Source organism: Aphelocoma coerulescens, chromosome 1 (genome assembly GCF_041296385.1).
Source record: "Aphelocoma coerulescens isolate FSJ_1873_10779 chromosome 1, UR_Acoe_1.0, whole genome shotgun sequence".
In the NCBI taxonomy this organism is placed as follows: Eukaryota; Metazoa; Chordata; class Aves; order Passeriformes; family Corvidae; genus Aphelocoma; species Aphelocoma coerulescens.
The window spans coordinates 107,690,814-107,706,708 of record NC_091013.1 but is presented as its reverse complement, the minus strand read 5'-3'; the positions used below and the strand labels follow the sequence as shown (position 1 = coordinate 107,706,708).

Here is a 15,895-nt window from a genome sequence, read left to right as displayed (position 1 = left end):
CTCCTCTGAGGGGCACATGGGAACAGAGGATAGAGGCTGGTGTCTCTTCCTGAGCCCTGGTCTCTGCTACTCCTTCCTCCTCATACTCTTCCCCTGCACAAGGGGAATGAGGTCCCAACCACAGAGAAGAGTCCTTCATGAGCTCCAGTGTGGACCCTTCTGCTATGATCCAGTTTTAAGGTTCTTAGAAATGCCTCTGCCCGAATTAAGGTGCAAACGAGACCATATGCCAGTGACAATAGTATGGGTTTTATTTGATGGTAAATATTAGAGAGAGAAAGAAAGAAGTAGAAAATAGTTGGCAGGGGACAGAAAGAGTGACAGGGACAGGATAAGGAAAATATCACCACTCCGTGGATCCCCACCATGTTCCGCTGATCCAGCTGATCCAGCTGGTGTTCTTGGTGGTGAAAGTCCCCCCAGAAAGCACAGAATCGGATGGGTTTATATACCCTCGAGCCAGGTAGCAATGTCCAGGCATGTCCCCCTGGGGGAGGGGGGCAGTCTCTCACCGCCGACTCTGGATCTGTTGCATCACGTGCAGTCCTGTGGTGCAAAGCCTCTCAGGTGAAAGTGCCGTGCGTGTGGCCTGTGGGGTTTGGGAGTTCCACAGCCGGGCCGGTTTATGTAACGGAGGATGGGTGCTCAGTGCCTCTGACCAGAGGTTACTCCGTGAACCTGAAACCTCCTCCCTCCCCCTCCCCCCGCCTCGACTGGTTGGGGTGGTCTGTGTAAACCTGGCTTCTGTGAGCTGCGCTCTCCCCCCACCCCAAACTCAACCGGGGATGATTGAACCATGGGTTTCCCTTTATCTAATCAGCAGTTTGACTTCCAGTTCAAAGTCCCACCATTCAGGGAGGCATCTTTGGTTGTAGCTTCTTGATAATGAGAAAAAACTTTATATCGATGGTTGAGGCATGAACCAATTTTAGTCTCAGACAAACACATTCTATATTTACATATAAGGGAAAAACCAAAAGAAGACAAGAACCATCTGAAAAAAAAATGCCCGCTGGTTCAGGTGGCCCCAGCAGAGAGAACCTCCCAGATCAGGTCGATGAGGAGCTCCAGCATTGCAGCCAGCCACGGCCCGACAGACGAGGCCGTGTCCTGCATGCCCTGCGGAGTCGATCTCGCAGCATCTGGAAGATGGAGCGCGGAGCTCTCTCCAGTGCCCGGAGGACGTAGGCTGTTTGACGCGCCAGGCTGGAAACGGCAGGGCTGATGTCACGGGACGCGTCTTCAAGGGCTGCAAGAGAGAGGAACAGAGGCACGGTCGGACTCCGGATCTGCGGGGACCCGAGGAGACCCCCCCTGCCAGGGCCATCCCAGCCTGCTCTGGCCACGGCCAAGAGGGAGCAGAGACCAACGGGATCGAAGGTCCCTGGACAACCAAAGGTGCTGGCCACAAATCCCCCACGTGCCCCTGAAACCTCTCTGTGCTCTGCCCACACCACCCCTCGTCCGCGCAGAGAGCAGAGCCCTCCGCAGCCGGGGCAGGGATTGCAGCTCCCCCCGCCAGCCCCCGCTGACAGCCGGCTGCACTCACTCACCCTCGTAGAGGAGCTGGAGCTCTTCCTGCTGGCCCCTCAGGTGCCGCCCGGCGATGCCTGGGAACACAGAGCCTGTCACGGCCCCAGCGGCACAGCTCCCTGACAGCGGCGCTGCCAGCCCTGCGGCCACACGCTCTCCTCGCCCCGGCAGGGCTCAGCCCGGGCCCTCGCCGCATCCCGACGCCCGAGGGCACGGCTGCGAGAGGACGGTGGCAGCCCCGAGGGCAGGCGGAGCCCCACGGCCCCTGGCCCGGATCCCGCTGCCAGGGCAGCAGCCGGGGCCGGGGCCGCGCCGCGGCGGGGCGGGGAGGGGCGGGGAGGGGCCCCGGGCTCGTGGCTCACCAATGAACCCGACGGCCGCCTGTCGCAGGGACTCCTGTGGGCTCCGCAGGTACGGCAGGGCCCGCCGCAAGTGCTCGGCCGCTCGGCTCCTGTCCCCTGCCAGCTGGAGAGAGCGCCAGGAGGGAAGGGTTGGCGCGGGCTCAGCCCCTCGGCCGGGCGCTCCCTGCTGCCCGCCGTGGCCTCCCCTGCCCGCACAGCCCTGAGGCCCGGCCAGCAGCCGCTGGCGCCGGGCTCTGGAGGGGGCCGAGGGCCGGGCGCTGCCCGGGGAGCCGCGGTGCCCCCCCCGCCCCAAAGCCCAGCGAGGCCGGGGCTCCGTGGGCACCCGGCTCGCGGCCACAGGAGCCTGGAGAAGAGCCCGTGCGGCCGGGGATGGGAGCAGCGTGTGGAGCGCAGGCTGGAGCCCCTGGCTGCAGCACTGGGCGGGGGGCACAGCTGCCAGCCCCCCACACGGAGCACCGCAGTCAGGGGGCTTCTCCAGGCTGCGACTTGGGCTTCCAGGCCGTCCTTACCAGGCCCTCGCCGAACCTCCATGTCTGATTTGCGTCCAGCACGCCTTCGAGATCTCTCCTTTTCAGGAAGCTGGCCGCACAATGCAGCGCTTCCCGGGAGGCCTGGAGAGCAGCAGAGACCGGGAGATGGCACCACAGCCCAGGGCACAGGACCCGTGTCCTTGTGCCGAGGCCAGGGGGGTGCTGCAGCCCATGAGGCGCCAGGGCAGGAGGCGGCCGAGCCCCCTCCCAGGGGAACCCCGGCAGCCCAGGAGTCCTCACATCGGCCACGTGCCCGTCCTCGTCATGGCAGTGGAAGGAGAGTGGGAGCAGGCTCTGGCGCACGTGAGACTTCAGGGCCTTTTTTCCCTCTGCCGATAATAAGCCCATCATCTCTTGGAAGATGCACGTGGAGCGCAGCCGCACCTGGCTGTCATCCTGGATGAAAGGAAGCAAGACAGAGCTCCGCATCGGCCGCTCCAGGCCCACCTGGGCACGGGCCTGAAAATGCACAGGGCACAAAGTGTCTGGGCAGCAGCCAGTGGCCGTGGCTGGGGGCACAGAGCCTTACGTTGTCAAAAAGTGGCAGGAGCGCCTCAGCCAGCTGCAGGGCGATGGGGCTGGGTATCGGGGCACCACTATGCAGGAACAAATAGCCGAGGACGACGATGGTCATCCCAGCCATGTTGCTGTCATCTTCCTGCAGGCGCTCCACGAGGCTTTCGCTCAGGCTCCACATTCCTTTGTTCTGTGTGGAACACAAGGCTGTGCAACCCCACCCTGCTGCTGCAGGGCCCAGAGGCCAAAGGCCTGTCCCGAAGCACTCGGGCAGCTGAACCGGGAGGCAGGAGAGCTGGGAACAGCTGCCTCAGTGCCTGAAGCCCAGCCAAGCCCAGGCGACTGCCTTCCCCAGCCCCACGCTGCCAGCGCAGCTTCAGCCGCTGCCCCCTTCTCACCATCGAGGGATCCTCGCTGAGCACCACAAGGCCTCTGAGCGCCAGGCGACGCCTCTCCCTGCACTCGCTCCGCAGGTTCTTGGACATGATCTCCAGAACGCTGTCACTGCATCTACCCCAGTCCAGCCAATGCTGGAAAGGGGGATCTGAGAGGACCTGAAAGGCACAGGGGAGTGACGGGGGAGCTGGCCGGCACGAGCCCGCAAGCGTGCAGCGCTGGGCCCAGGCAGCAGCACAGGGCGCGGGCACCGTCCCGGGCAGCTGCGGCTACGAGAGGGCAGAGAGCTGGGAGGCAGCGGGGCGAGGCTGCGCTGGCCATCGGGCTCACCTCCACAATGAAGGCCAGGGCAGGCAGATCGTGGCATGGCTCCTCCCCGCTGAGCAGGCTGAACAGGTGGCAAACGATCCGGAAAGGCATGAATTTGGAGGCCCGGGACATCTCCCTGGCAGGAGGAGAAAGGAAGCAAGACCGTGAGCCGGGGGGGCAAACCTCTCCCAGGACAGACTCACACAGGTCTGGTCTTTCCCCGCCACCCTGCAAGGGGACCTGGGTCTTTTGGGAAGTGGCTGCTCTTGGGGACCCTCCTCTCCCAGCCTTTTCCAGTGTCCTTGGCCGGCCGGCCGGCCCTCGGTGACAAGGCCCTCTGGCCCATGAGCACGGGGACTGTGTGGGGCACCCGGGACACAGGGCACAGATGCCGAGGGCAGCTGGGGAGGAGGGGGCCTCACCTGGCCAGCAGACCCACTGCGTGGTGGTGGGTGTCAGCACAGAGCAGCGTGTCCCAGCCATGCTTGTGTTCCACGGCCACCACCACGTCCTCATAGTAGAGTCGGCAGAGCAGGTCCTTCAGGGTCTGCACTGCAAACCTGTGTGCAGAGCAAAGCCCAGGTCACGCTGGTGGGCACTGGCTCCTGCGCTGGGGACATGGGAGGGACAGGAGGACTGGCATGGAGCACCTGTTGGGGTCGGTGGCAAGGCCATGTTGCTCCTGGCATGCTCTCCACAAGTTCTCGACCTTCTCTGGCATCTGCACTGTGCTGAAGAACACTTGGAAGAGCAGATGCACAAAGAGGTGGGGCAAATAGACTGTCACTACGCGTGGCACACAGGGCACCTGGAGGATCTTCCACATCACCAGAGTTGCCTGCAGAGGACAGACCACCCCGAGACAGCGCTCACTGCCGAGGTGTCCATGTGGCAGGGCCCGAGCGTGGGAGGGAGAGGCCAGGGGAGACGCAGGGGGGAGCACCGGGCCTGGTGCCCCTGAACCTGCCCCTAGCCCCAGTTTCAGCCCAGCGCCTGAGGCAGGCAGATGCAGTGGGGGAAGGAGGATGGAGAACTGCTGGAGCGGCGAGCCGGGGGCGAGCAAGGGCCGGTTCCAGAAACTCACAGCCAGGGCAAAGACGACTGTGTCGTCCCCGTCGGAGGTGCGCGTGCTGTGCTCTGGCCAGCTCCCCAGCACATCGAGGAGTAGCGGCATGACTGTCTTTGAAGTCCTGACTGAGCACATGAGCGTCTTCCACATGGTCGTGGCAGCTCTGTGGGGTCAGAGCTCTGTCTCAGGGGGGATCTCGGCCACAGCACCGTGGCCTGGGCAGCAGCGGGGACCTGAGCTGGCTGCCAGCCCTGCCTCTGCCCAGTGCCCCTCACAGGCAGCAGCCAGGCAGCCCACCCCTGTGGGGACGGGCCCCTGAGGGGCAGGGAGGGAGCATGGCAGCAGGCTTGGGGGCTGACATGCCAGGGCTGGGAAGTGGAGGAGCCAGAGGGCCCTGGAACTCTGCGTTTGTCAGACACCTGGGACGGGCTCCACAGGCCGATGGGCTGGTGAGCCCTGGGCCCTCTGGACAGGTGGGCCCCATACCTGTCACATGATGGGGCCACACGCAGGATGGTCATCACCACATCAGTGGGGTAGGCCTCAGTCAGAGCCAGAAGGGTCCTGGACAGTCTGGAGTCAGGATACTCATTGGACAGGAGCCACTGGTGGATGTACCTCACCATGGCGGGCACCTGGAGAAGGCACGGGGAGAGTTGGAAAGCTGCCAGAGGGACTAATGTCCCCTGCTTCTCCAGAGAAGCGCTTCCCTTCCCAGCACACTGTGATGGCCTCAAAGGCTTAAAGTGACCAGCGGGCGTGGCTTGGGTGGCCAAGCGATTCCTGGGGGGCTCCAGCCCTGGCCACAGGCTGCTTACTCTCTTTGGGCTGGAAACGCCCTCCTCCACAAGCATATCCAGCAGGGCGGCACTGGTCTTGGTTTTGAAGGTGTGAGGGTGTGCTCTGACCCCAGTGCCCGTGACGCTGCTCTCTTCCTCCCGAATTCTCCTGATGAATTCGCAAATCATCTGCAGGAGAAGGGCAAAGAAGGGAGGGATGTTCCATGGGGTGCTGCCAGCGCGGTGCTCGGCTGAGCAGCGACAGCAGGCCCAGCCCGGGTGGGGATGGCTGCAGGTACCTGCGCTGTTCTGCGGAAGCGGCCACGGGCGGGGCCCTGCTCTTGTGTCCGGTCCATGGCTGCATCTGGCAAAGAGCGAGCGCGGCCAGAGCTGAGGGGCTGCGGGAGAGGCCGGAGAACACAGCCCGGGCCTGGGCCGGGGGATGGGGCACGGCCGCTGCGGAGGGGTCTGCCCTGGCCCCTCTTCCCTCCTGTCCATGGGCATGTTCCCAGGGGATGGGATGGGATGGGATGGGATGGGATGGGATGGGATGGGATGGGATGGGATGGGGCCTAGCTGGCTGCAGGCACCAGCCCTGGGGCCCAGCTCTGCCACTCACCCTCCTGCGGCTGCTGGAACTGCTGCACCTCTGCAGGCTGCTGTGCTGGGGCAGCTGCAGGGCCTTCTTCCTCACCCTTCACCAAGGGCTGCTTGGGCACGGTCAGGGGCCTCTGCTCCATGACACTGAGTAGATGTATGGCTTCTTGCAGGAGAGATGCCTGGGAAGGTTCCGGGTCAGCAGGTCGTGCACTTGTGCCTTGAAGGCACCTGCGACAGAGGAGCCTCAGGAAGGCTACAGGAGAGCAAGTCCTGCACTCCGGTCTCAGAGGGCTCCGCCACAATGACAGGAGACTCCTCGTAAATGATTCAGGTCACCAAATCCCACGGTCTGTCCTCGAGGGCAGCAGCCGCAGGAAAGAGAGACGCCTTGGAAAAGCTCCGAGTCACCAAGTCCTGCAGTCTGGTCTCGAGGGCACTGCAGGAATAACGCCTCGGAAAAGCTCCGGGTCGGCAAGGAACGAGTGGGCTGTGCGGCACCGCTCTGTCCCGTCCTGTCCCGTCGCGTGCTCCGAGCACTGTGGCGTGGCCGCGTCGCCGCCAGCACCTATGTCAGCAGCACGTGTCACAAAGGGCCCTGGCACACCCACGGTGACCGTGCTGCACCATGTCACAAAGGGCCCTTGCACACAATGCCACCTGCCCTGGGCCGCCCCCAGCCCACCCCAAGTGGCCCAGCTTGGAAGGAATCCCTTGCCCCAAGTGTCTAAGACAGCCCGACAGGAACTTAAGCAACGGCTCCAACCATAAGCAAACGCTCCCCTGCTCTGCGGGCTCGGGGCAGCACAAGGAGCCCCCACGGCTGCCGACCCAGCCGTGGCGGGAAGGGCACGGGGCATTCCACAGAAGCTGGCACGGCCTCCTTGGGACACGTCCCGGCCGGTGGCCATCCTAAGCCCGGGGCTGTGACACAGACGAGGAACGTGTGGGCCAGGGAACGAGTGCTGCTCTGAGCCCTGGGGCCCGGGGAGCGCTGAAATGGGCAGGTGTGGCAGAGTCCCTGCCGAAGCAGACCTGCCACCCCCCGAGCCCTGGCAGCACTGCTGCCCGTCTCCTGCCCCAGAGACCTTTGCCCCGGGGGGCTTCTCTGCCCATGGGCAGCCAAAGCCAAGATGCATTGGGGTCTGTGCTCCTTCCTACAGGGGGCTGTTGGCAGGAGCAGCTGGAGCGGCTGGGGGCAACAGATTGGTATCTGACAGGAGATGTTGCTCTGTTACAGCGGGGATGCTGTAACAAGACATATCAAACCAGGAGTCCCGTGGAAAAGAAACATATATGGACAGATTCTTGGTAGATGTTTCAGAGATGGTTATTTCTCCAGCCGCATGGCCGGAGCTCTGCCGAGGAACTCTTACAGTCACGGGAGCCGAGGGTCCTTGCCCGTGCAGGGAAACACAAAACAACCAATGGGGAACGAGGCTGACCAGGGGCTAGGAAAGCCCGTCCCTGTCCCCTCAGGGCCCCTCTCCCAGGGCTACATGGCGGGGGGAGGAGACCCCGACATTGCTCCTTCCTGGAATGAATGTTTTCATGGAGGAGATTAGCAGTAGCACCAGAACAGCTTCAGCTGCTGAGTTTCACAGGACAAATTGAATCTAGAGAGACACTGTGATGTTTCCTTGTGCCTTTCTGTCTTTCTTGCACTCTGGAAAAAAAAGAATCGGCCCAGCCTCTGATAGTCTACGCTCCACTTGCTGCGTGTCTGGCTGCGGCAGCTCACGTCCAAACACAGCTGCGTCCCTGCTGAGCACGGCAATGGACGGCCACAAGCAGGGAGGTTCCCCAGGGAACGTCAAGGGAGACACCTGGGGAAGCGCAGAGGATAGGGATAGCTCGGGGAGAAGACGCTGTTGGGTGTCTCTGATGACGGTGCCAGCACCCTGAAGGAGCAGCCAAGACAGGCACTGGAAGCAGACATGTCCTGCCCTTTTCTGCTGTCACAGGGACACAGGACACACTTGTTGCCACAGGTCCAGCAGACTTGATCCAGGAACAGTGGATCAAGTGGCCATGCATTGGTAGGGAATGGCCTCCAGCTCCAGCAAGAGCAAAGCAGGATCCTCTAGCAGCAAAGCCTGAGCTTGCGAACTGGGCCGTCTCCTCAGCAGACACCAAAGCGCTTCCCGCCACCCCTGGACGTCTGCCACCGCTCCCTGCTTTTCTTCAGTGCCGGCTGCTTCTTCCATTGCTCCAAGCAAGTCCAAGCTTACTTTGGAAGCTCATGCATGTGTCTTTAAGGGGCCTGCATGGAGGAGAGGGGCAGCAGCTGCAGCGCAGGGCTTGTGTCCCATCAGAGCCTCTCCCTCACCATGGCACCAATGCGGCTGCCTTGGGACGCCTGTCTGTGGAAGGCGAGTCTGCCCTTGGAATAAATGAATCGGTTTTGGGGTGTTGATTGTTACTGTTTGGATGAGATATAAAAGAGGGGAGTTGATAGTTGAACAAACGGGCCTGTTAACTGAGGAGATTGCAAGACTGTCCAGGTGTAATATCAGAGTGTGAGCACAATAATATCAGGGGGAGACACAACTGGGGACGTGATGATGTGATGGACTAGAAAATGACCTCATGCAGGTGATGTCAGCATCTTGGACCGCTACTGGATAAAGGATTATGCAATCATTCAACGCCCTCGGGAAATAATTGGACAAAAATGCATCTTGATAAAGACCAATAGAAGCCCTGGAAGTGAGCCAATCAGAAGAAGGATCCCAAATCCACCAGTTGTGAAGGGACAGAGGGTAAAAGAACGGACCTGGGACTTTATCCGGGGTCCTCCTGCGGAACTTGGGGTCCAAGGGAGCACCCAGTGGGTCGCACTGTCCTTTTTTTGTGTGTTGGTTTACTCTGGCTCGTCGCACGGAGCCTGGGCTTATCCTGGGTTCCCGCTCTCAGTTGTTAATAAAGAAAGGAGTTGGCTTTTCTTTTCAAAAAGTCTCAGCCTTGTTTACAACACCCTCAAGCACGGCCACTGAAGTCAGTCAAGGGCACGGGCTGCAGCCGAAGCTGCCGAGCGTCGCTGTGAGGCTGGCAAGGCAAGAGAAAGCCATTGTGGCCAATTCTGCTGGAGCCTTTTGCCAAGCCACGTGCAGTTGTGCCCACATTATGCCCCCGTTTGGCATCCCGGCTGGTGCGGATGCCTTGGTGAGCAGGCGTTCGGGCTGCTGCTGCTCCTGTGCACGCTCTGCTGCTGTTTCTGCGGCGTCCAGAGCCGCTTCGGCAGCAGCGACTCGGCAGCCCTGCTCGAGGAGACATCGCCGGCCTCCCCATGGAGGCAGCAGCTGTGCGGGCCCAGAGCTCTGTGTCAGGGGGGCCTCGGTCACAGCACCGTGGCCTGGGCAGCCGCGGGGGCCCGGGCTGGCCGCCGGCCCTGCCTCCGCCCACTGCCCCTTATTGGCAGCGGCCAGTGGCCGTGCCCGGCATGGCCCCCCGCCCTCCTTGTCCCCAGCCGGCCCAGCCTGTGCACCTTGGGGTGTTCCCCACCTCCTGCTGGCCTCGAGGGCTTCTGCCGCAGGCCTGGGAGACAGACGCATCGGGGAAGTGCCGGAACAGCCGGGTGGCAGGAACGAGGCGGCTGCCCGGGGGCTGCTTATGGTCTTTGACACCCGGTTCCTCAGGCCTTCCCACCACCCCGGCCCCTCAGGCTCTCCCCCAGCCCGGCCAAGCAGCCCGGCAGCGCCGCAGCCCCGACGGAGCTGCAGAGGGGCCGGATCAAGAGGCACCTCGGAGCCCTCAGCAGTCCAGCCAGCAACGCACGGGCAGGAGGACACAGGCGGCGGTTCCTGCCTGGGACAGGAGTTGCGGCCATCTCCAGGCACCGGTCTCACAGCCGTCCCCGCAGCTCCGGCCCCTGCCCAGCCGCTCTGTCGGCAGCATTAAGGCTTCAGCAGAACCACCAAAGGCCAGGGGGCTTCTGGCCATTTCCCCTTCCACACTGCACACCCGGGCAACTTGCTGAGCACAAGCACCCTTTTTCCCCTCTTCCCCTCTGCCCTGCGGACACTGGGCACCAGAAGAAAGCTCCTGGGAGTCTGTGTATTAGAACACTGTTCCAATTCCTTTTGAAGGTTCTTAGAAATGCCTCTGCCCGAATTAAGGTGCAAACGAGACCATATGCCAGTGACAATAGTATGGGTTTTATTTGATGGTAAATATTAGAGAGAGAAAGAAAGAAGTAGAAAATAGTTGGCAGGGGACAGAAAGAGTGACAGGGACAGGATAAGGAAAATATCACCACTCCGTGGATCCCCACCATGTTCCGCTGATCCAGCTGATCCAGCTGGTGTTCTTGGTGGTGAAAGTCCCCCCAGAAAGCACAGAATCGGATGGGTTTATATACCCTCGAGCCAGGTAGCAATGTCCAGGCATGTCCCCCTGGGGGAGGGGGGCAGTCTCTCACCGCCGACTCTGGATCTGTTGCATCACGTGCAGTCCTGTGGTGCAAAGCCTCTCAGGTGAAAGTGCCGTGCGTGTGGCCTGTGGGGTTTGGGAGTTCCACAGCCGGGCCGGTTTATGTAACGGAGGATGGGTGCTCAGTGCCTCTGACCAGAGGTTACTCCGTGAACCTGAAACCTCCTCCCTCCCCCTCCCCCCGCCTCGATTGGTTGGGTGGCCTGTGTAAACCTGGCTTCTGTGAGCTGCGCTCTCCCCCCACCCCAAACTCAACCGGGGATGATTGAACCATGGGTTTCCCTTTATCTAATCAGCAGTTTGACTTCCAGTTCAAAGTCCCACCATTCAGGGAGGCATCTTTGGTTGTAGCTTCTTGATAATGAGAAAAAACTTTATATCGATGGTTGAGGCATGAACCAATTTTAGTCTCTGACACCTCTGATACTGAGGCTTCAGTTCTTCAAAAACTGTTTTGACATGGGTTCTTTCCAGAGATTACGGTCCTTCAGGTATGGTCTCCTCAAGCATGGATCCTATAGGGATCATACAAGAAATCCTGCTAGCCTCTGTGGAATATATTTAGATCCATGGGCTGCAGCTGTCTACAGAATGGACTCTCCTGCTCCAATATGGAATCCTCCCTGGACTGCTGGGGACAACCTTGTCTTCTCCAGGATCTGCAAGAGAATCTCTGCTCCAGTGCCTGGAGTACTTCTTCCCCCCTCTCCTTCACTGACTTGAATGTCTGCAGAGTTGATTCTCTCATATATTTTCACTGCCCTCTTTCAGTTTCTGTTTTTCATTGTTTGGGTTTTTTCCAATTCTCCAGTGTGTTATCACAGAGTAACTACAAAATCACTGGTTGTCTCAGCTTTGGCCAGCAGTGAGTCCCTCTTGTAGCCACTAAAACTGGCTTTGATGGATATAGGGGCAGCTTCTGGTGTCTTCTCACAGAATCCACCCCTGCAGCCCCTGCTCTGCTATCAAGATCTTGCCATGTAAACACAAGACAATACACTCTAGAATGGGGAGAAAAAAAAGTTCATGCTTAAAAATATCCAGAGCTATAGGAGCACAAGCTCTCTCTGATGAAATCAAGCTGTTCTAATAAGGGGAGGTAAAAATGCCACACAAAATGTAATAAACACTCTGACACTTAATTTAATTTGTAATCTGCTCTAACTATGATTAAAGCTGTGTTGAATGACTGCTAAGATACTTGCATCCAGTTCTTCTGCACTAAGTAAATTTTCTACTAAAGAAAAAAGAATACAGACAAGCTACATGTTCAGAATTCTCCCTGCTTGTCCCTCATGTTTGTGGGAGATAAAAAGTTTAATAAGAACCATTAAGACAGTTCTGTAATCATTAAGACAGAGTGAAGATTTGCCCCTATATTATTTCATCACCTTTTGATTTTCTCTGGTAGGTCAGCAAGACTTATACCAGGACTTTTCTGGTACTAGAGATAAATATGAGTCTCCAGGAACCTGCAAGCTTGAACTGCTTCTCAACAAATAATACATAAATAAGTGAAATTTCCTTGGACCAAACATATAAATTAATAAAATTTCCTAAGAACAAACATATAGTAACAGCATCTACCATTTTTTTAATATGACAGTTTTGGTCTATGAAAGCAAAATGAAGCTTTAAACATGGAGGGAATAAAGTAAGAATATTATATCAGATATTAAAATTTGATTGACAGCCCCCTTGTCAAATCTGTGTAGAAGTCCCTGACTGAGACATTATACACCTCTCTGGACACATGATGTGAAGGTGCCAGGGAAACTTTCAAAGTCTGTTTTGAGTTAGGCTTTGTTGAGGTTACACATGCTAAAGATTAAACTTCATGGTTGCAATGGATAGTAAATTTTCTTCTCCAATTCACAATCTGTCACTTGCTCAGGGAACTACAAATTATATTGAAAAGGTGTGATTGACATGTGGTCACTGAGCCAGACTGACCATGATGATACATGTCCCTGAGATGCAAAAAGGCCCATAAGAAAGGAACAAGACAGAATTCCAATGTTTTTAGTTTCATCATTAGAGTGGGAGATGTGACAGGTTTACATGTGCTTCAGCTACTATGGCATCAGCTGTAGGGATGTAACATGGGCTGGGAAAGGCCTCAGGACCCAGCTGTGCAAGTTTTTTGGCATTAGGGTGATGCCCCTTCACCGTAAGTTCTTGTATTTGCTCATTACAGCTTGTATCAGGTTTACGGGACAAGAAAAAAGACGGATCGGGAAAGGTGTTTTAGCTTTTGTCTTTGTTTCTCACCATTTAAATCTGTTTTAATAGACAATAAACCAAAATAACTTTCCCCAAGTTTAGTCTGGTTTGCCCATTGTGGCAATCAGTAAGAGATGTTCCTGTCTTTATCTCAACTCATGTGCTTTTCCATCTTATTTTTTCCCCTCATCCACTTGATGAGAGGAGTGACAGTGGCTGCCTGGGCATCTGGCAGGTAGACAAGGTAAACCACCTTTAAACATGTGATAAGCATAATTAACTAATGCTGTGGTATAAAATAGAGCTAAGATGTATTCACTCAGATGAATTCATTATATTCAACTTTTGTCACTGCCACCAGTAGCAGTAGCAAAACTTGAATCCACCATGCTTCATATTCTGGTTTTTATTCTCCTGTGCTTCCTTTCCATGTACCTGTTTCATTGTAATGTCAGTGTTCTCTCCCCCTTGTCCTCAGATCACGGGGTGCATCTAAAAGTGCTGTTCAGTTTACTCGACAAAAGCAAGATGAGTGCAATCAATTTTTCTCCTGAATATCCGTTTCACTTATTAACCAAAGCTCCAACTTCTATAATTCAGTAAGATCATAAATTTTCCACCATCAACATTGACTGCTGGGATCTCCACTCGGCAATAAATTATGCACAATTTGTTAAGAGATCACATATTTTTGTTATATTTGCTCTGCTATTTGTCCTTTTGGTGTGAGGACCAGAAACCTTATGGAATACACTACTTCCCTGCTCTTTGTTCTGCTTTACATAACATTTATAAGTGAACTAATAACCTAAAAAAACCAAACCAAAACAAAAAAAACCCCTCTGTAAATAAAAATATTGAGTCAGTTAAACCGAAGGTTCATTTTTTAAAATTGATTGTTAAATTATTCATAAGCTTTGCAGATGTCCTGGGTCCAAATTAGGCCTTAAACAAATTTCCTAATGATAAAAATACTAAAAAAAAGTTGCAACATGTTCACTACACAAAGAGTTTACATATTTTAATTGTTACACTAAACTACAATGAAGGTCCAAAGAAGTAGAAATAATGCTAAATTTTGTTAACTTTTCAGGTTTAGCTTGAGCTCTTGGCCTCAAATATTGCATTGATATTATATTTATACTGAACATAGTTTTTCAGAGACATTTTATAAAGTGCAACGTTTATTTTATCCACTGTCATTCACAATTGTCTTATTTTTCTTCAGGTGACTTGACCAGGTAGACCTTCTTCAAGGAAAAGGGAGATCATTATTGCCCTGGGATAGAACAGAGCCTGACTAGACAAAAGTTTCAAATAGTGTAGAGAGCTGGGGGGCTGAAGTAAAGAGCAGATTAAAGACTGTCAGACCTGATGGGTGAAGAAGGAGCTTCCTGTGACCAGAGGAGACAACTACTCAGGGACTGCTGCAATTCAAACTCTGTAATTTGGATAAAATTAAGTTTGGAAAGTAAAATGCTTGCTCTTAGGGTGTGAAATAAGAGGTTTGCACATCTCTTCAACAAGCAGTTTCCTGTACTTAAGGGGTTTGGTGAGGTTTTTTATTCCCATATTAGTTATGTAACTTTTTTTTTCCATAAATCATTACTTTCCTGAGCTGAAAATCCTTCTAGTTTTCAGCAAGGAATGTTGATCACACAATATCCACCCTGGGGCTGTCTCTCAAGGAAATGGAAAAAAAACCTTATGTATTTTGAAATAATTTATACTCCTAAAATTTATACAAATTAATTGGAAATTTTGGCATAGTAACATAAACTGTGCTGATAGTGACTTGTGATTTTGGGGTCTCCCTGGGACATTGAATGAGCTCATTCTTTTCACAAAACAGACAGCAGATTGCTTACACACACTCCTCTGCTCACATTTTCCTTATGTTTGTGGTTCCAGGAAATTGGCTGATGTGACATTAGCAACAAAGGGGATTGTGTTTGGGGAGGAAAAACCCAAGAAGTTTGTTGAGTCATTGAAGCCACTGAAGGACATGGTGAGTCAGTCACTTTGCACGAGTGAAAGCCATCCAACTGCCCAAGAGATTGCTGGCACACAGGTGGAAGTGCTGGAAGCGAGTGCACTTTGCCTGGGCTCACAGCTGGGCTGTGGGGGCCTCTGTGTTCTGCACACTGTGTGAGAGTGTGTCACAGACTAGGAACCTTGCATTGGGAGCTGCAGCCTCCCTGCTCTGCCCACCTTCTTGGCCATTAATTTTGAAATTCTGTGTCACTGAAAGGTTCTGTTCTTGAGAATCTCTGAATTCCCCTGTGACAGGTAAAAGCTCCAGGTAGGGAAGCATTTTTCCAATACTTTGCTGGTAATGGTATTTTGCGAACCCTTTTTCTAAAAATGTCTAGTGTTTCATATAAGCCTCTGCAGCCTTCAATAACCTCAGTGACACATTGCAGCACCCCAGCATCACATTCTCTACAAGTAGTCTCAGAAGCCAAGTATTTGCTTACACACTCCATGTGCTCTGCATGATTTTTCTATGGTGCTTCTTTACACTTCAGCTGATTTCATTAGTATTCTCTGATACAATAATCAATTTTGGCACAAAGTGTTTTAATTCTTTCATTATATTTACTTGTTTGGTTTTCTTTTTTTTTCCCTATCTGTTCACTGTTATCAATCCCTTTGACTCTGCTTCACAGTTTAATTCCTGAAGTATATTATGAATTCTGATGGAGGGACAAGCAGAAGGTTGTTTTGTTTTGTTTGTTTTGTCTCTTTTTAATAAAAATATATCTACAGTCTTTTATTTGAAGCTGGAGATAAGTTGAGAACTAATCTCGAATTTGAAAATGAAGTAAGTTTGTATATGTAGAGGCAAATATACAGTTTATAGCAGGCTAATTTCTGTTATGCACTCTTGCTATAGACATTATAGTCCCACATCACTGGGCATTTTATACCTAGAATTTGTTTAAAAAGTCCAACTTTACATCACTTCATATAGTTTTACATTGGATACATACTAGAATGTTGGAAAAAATTAAATGTTGTATTACAGGATATAGCTGACAGCAGACTGTTTGTTAGGAGTGAAAATCCACTTTTTAATGATACATAAAGCTAAGGTTGTTTTCACATTTAGTTTGTGAGTAAACTTTGAATTGATACACGGGTCACCTC

At 54.4% G+C, this 15,895-nt stretch overlaps 1 protein-coding gene across 1 annotated transcript; it reads right to left on the bottom strand.

Annotated features, from left to right (window-relative positions):
- Positions 1-812: 812 nt before the first annotated feature.
- On the bottom strand, positions 813-7,230 carry LOC138117484 (maestro heat-like repeat-containing protein family member 6). The gene is made up of 16 exons (XM_069027846.1): positions 6,503-7,230; positions 6,114-6,322; positions 5,794-5,858; positions 5,534-5,683; positions 5,202-5,350; positions 4,731-4,878; positions 4,297-4,484; positions 4,069-4,206; positions 3,668-3,782; positions 3,340-3,495; positions 2,955-3,131; positions 2,666-2,821; positions 2,405-2,506; positions 1,896-1,998; positions 1,554-1,610; positions 813-1,249 (listed from the first exon to the last, which is right to left on the bottom strand). Exons 1-16 carry the CDS (start codon positions 7,228-7,230, stop codon positions 1,050-1,052), a joined length of 2,841 nt encoding a protein of 946 aa, XP_068883947.1. The 3' UTR covers positions 813-1,049.
- Positions 7,231-15,895: the final 8,665 nt, after the last annotated feature.

What these genes read in the sequence shown, in the direction of transcription:
- LOC138117484 (XM_069027846.1), bottom strand. Translation starts at nt 7,230, where the DNA reads ATGCATCTTGGCTTTGGCTGCCCATGGGCAGAGAAGCCCCCCGGGGCA. An exon ending in GCGTTTCCAGCCCAAAGAGA is followed by an intron (nt 5,351 to 5,533) that starts GTAAGCAGCCTG and finishes TGCCTTCTCCAG; the next exon opens with GTGCCCGCCATGGTGAGGTA. An exon ending in CTTGCCACCGACCCCAACAG is followed by an intron (nt 4,207 to 4,296) that starts GTGCTCCATGCC and finishes CTCTGCACACAG; the next exon opens with GTTTGCAGTGCAGACCCTGA.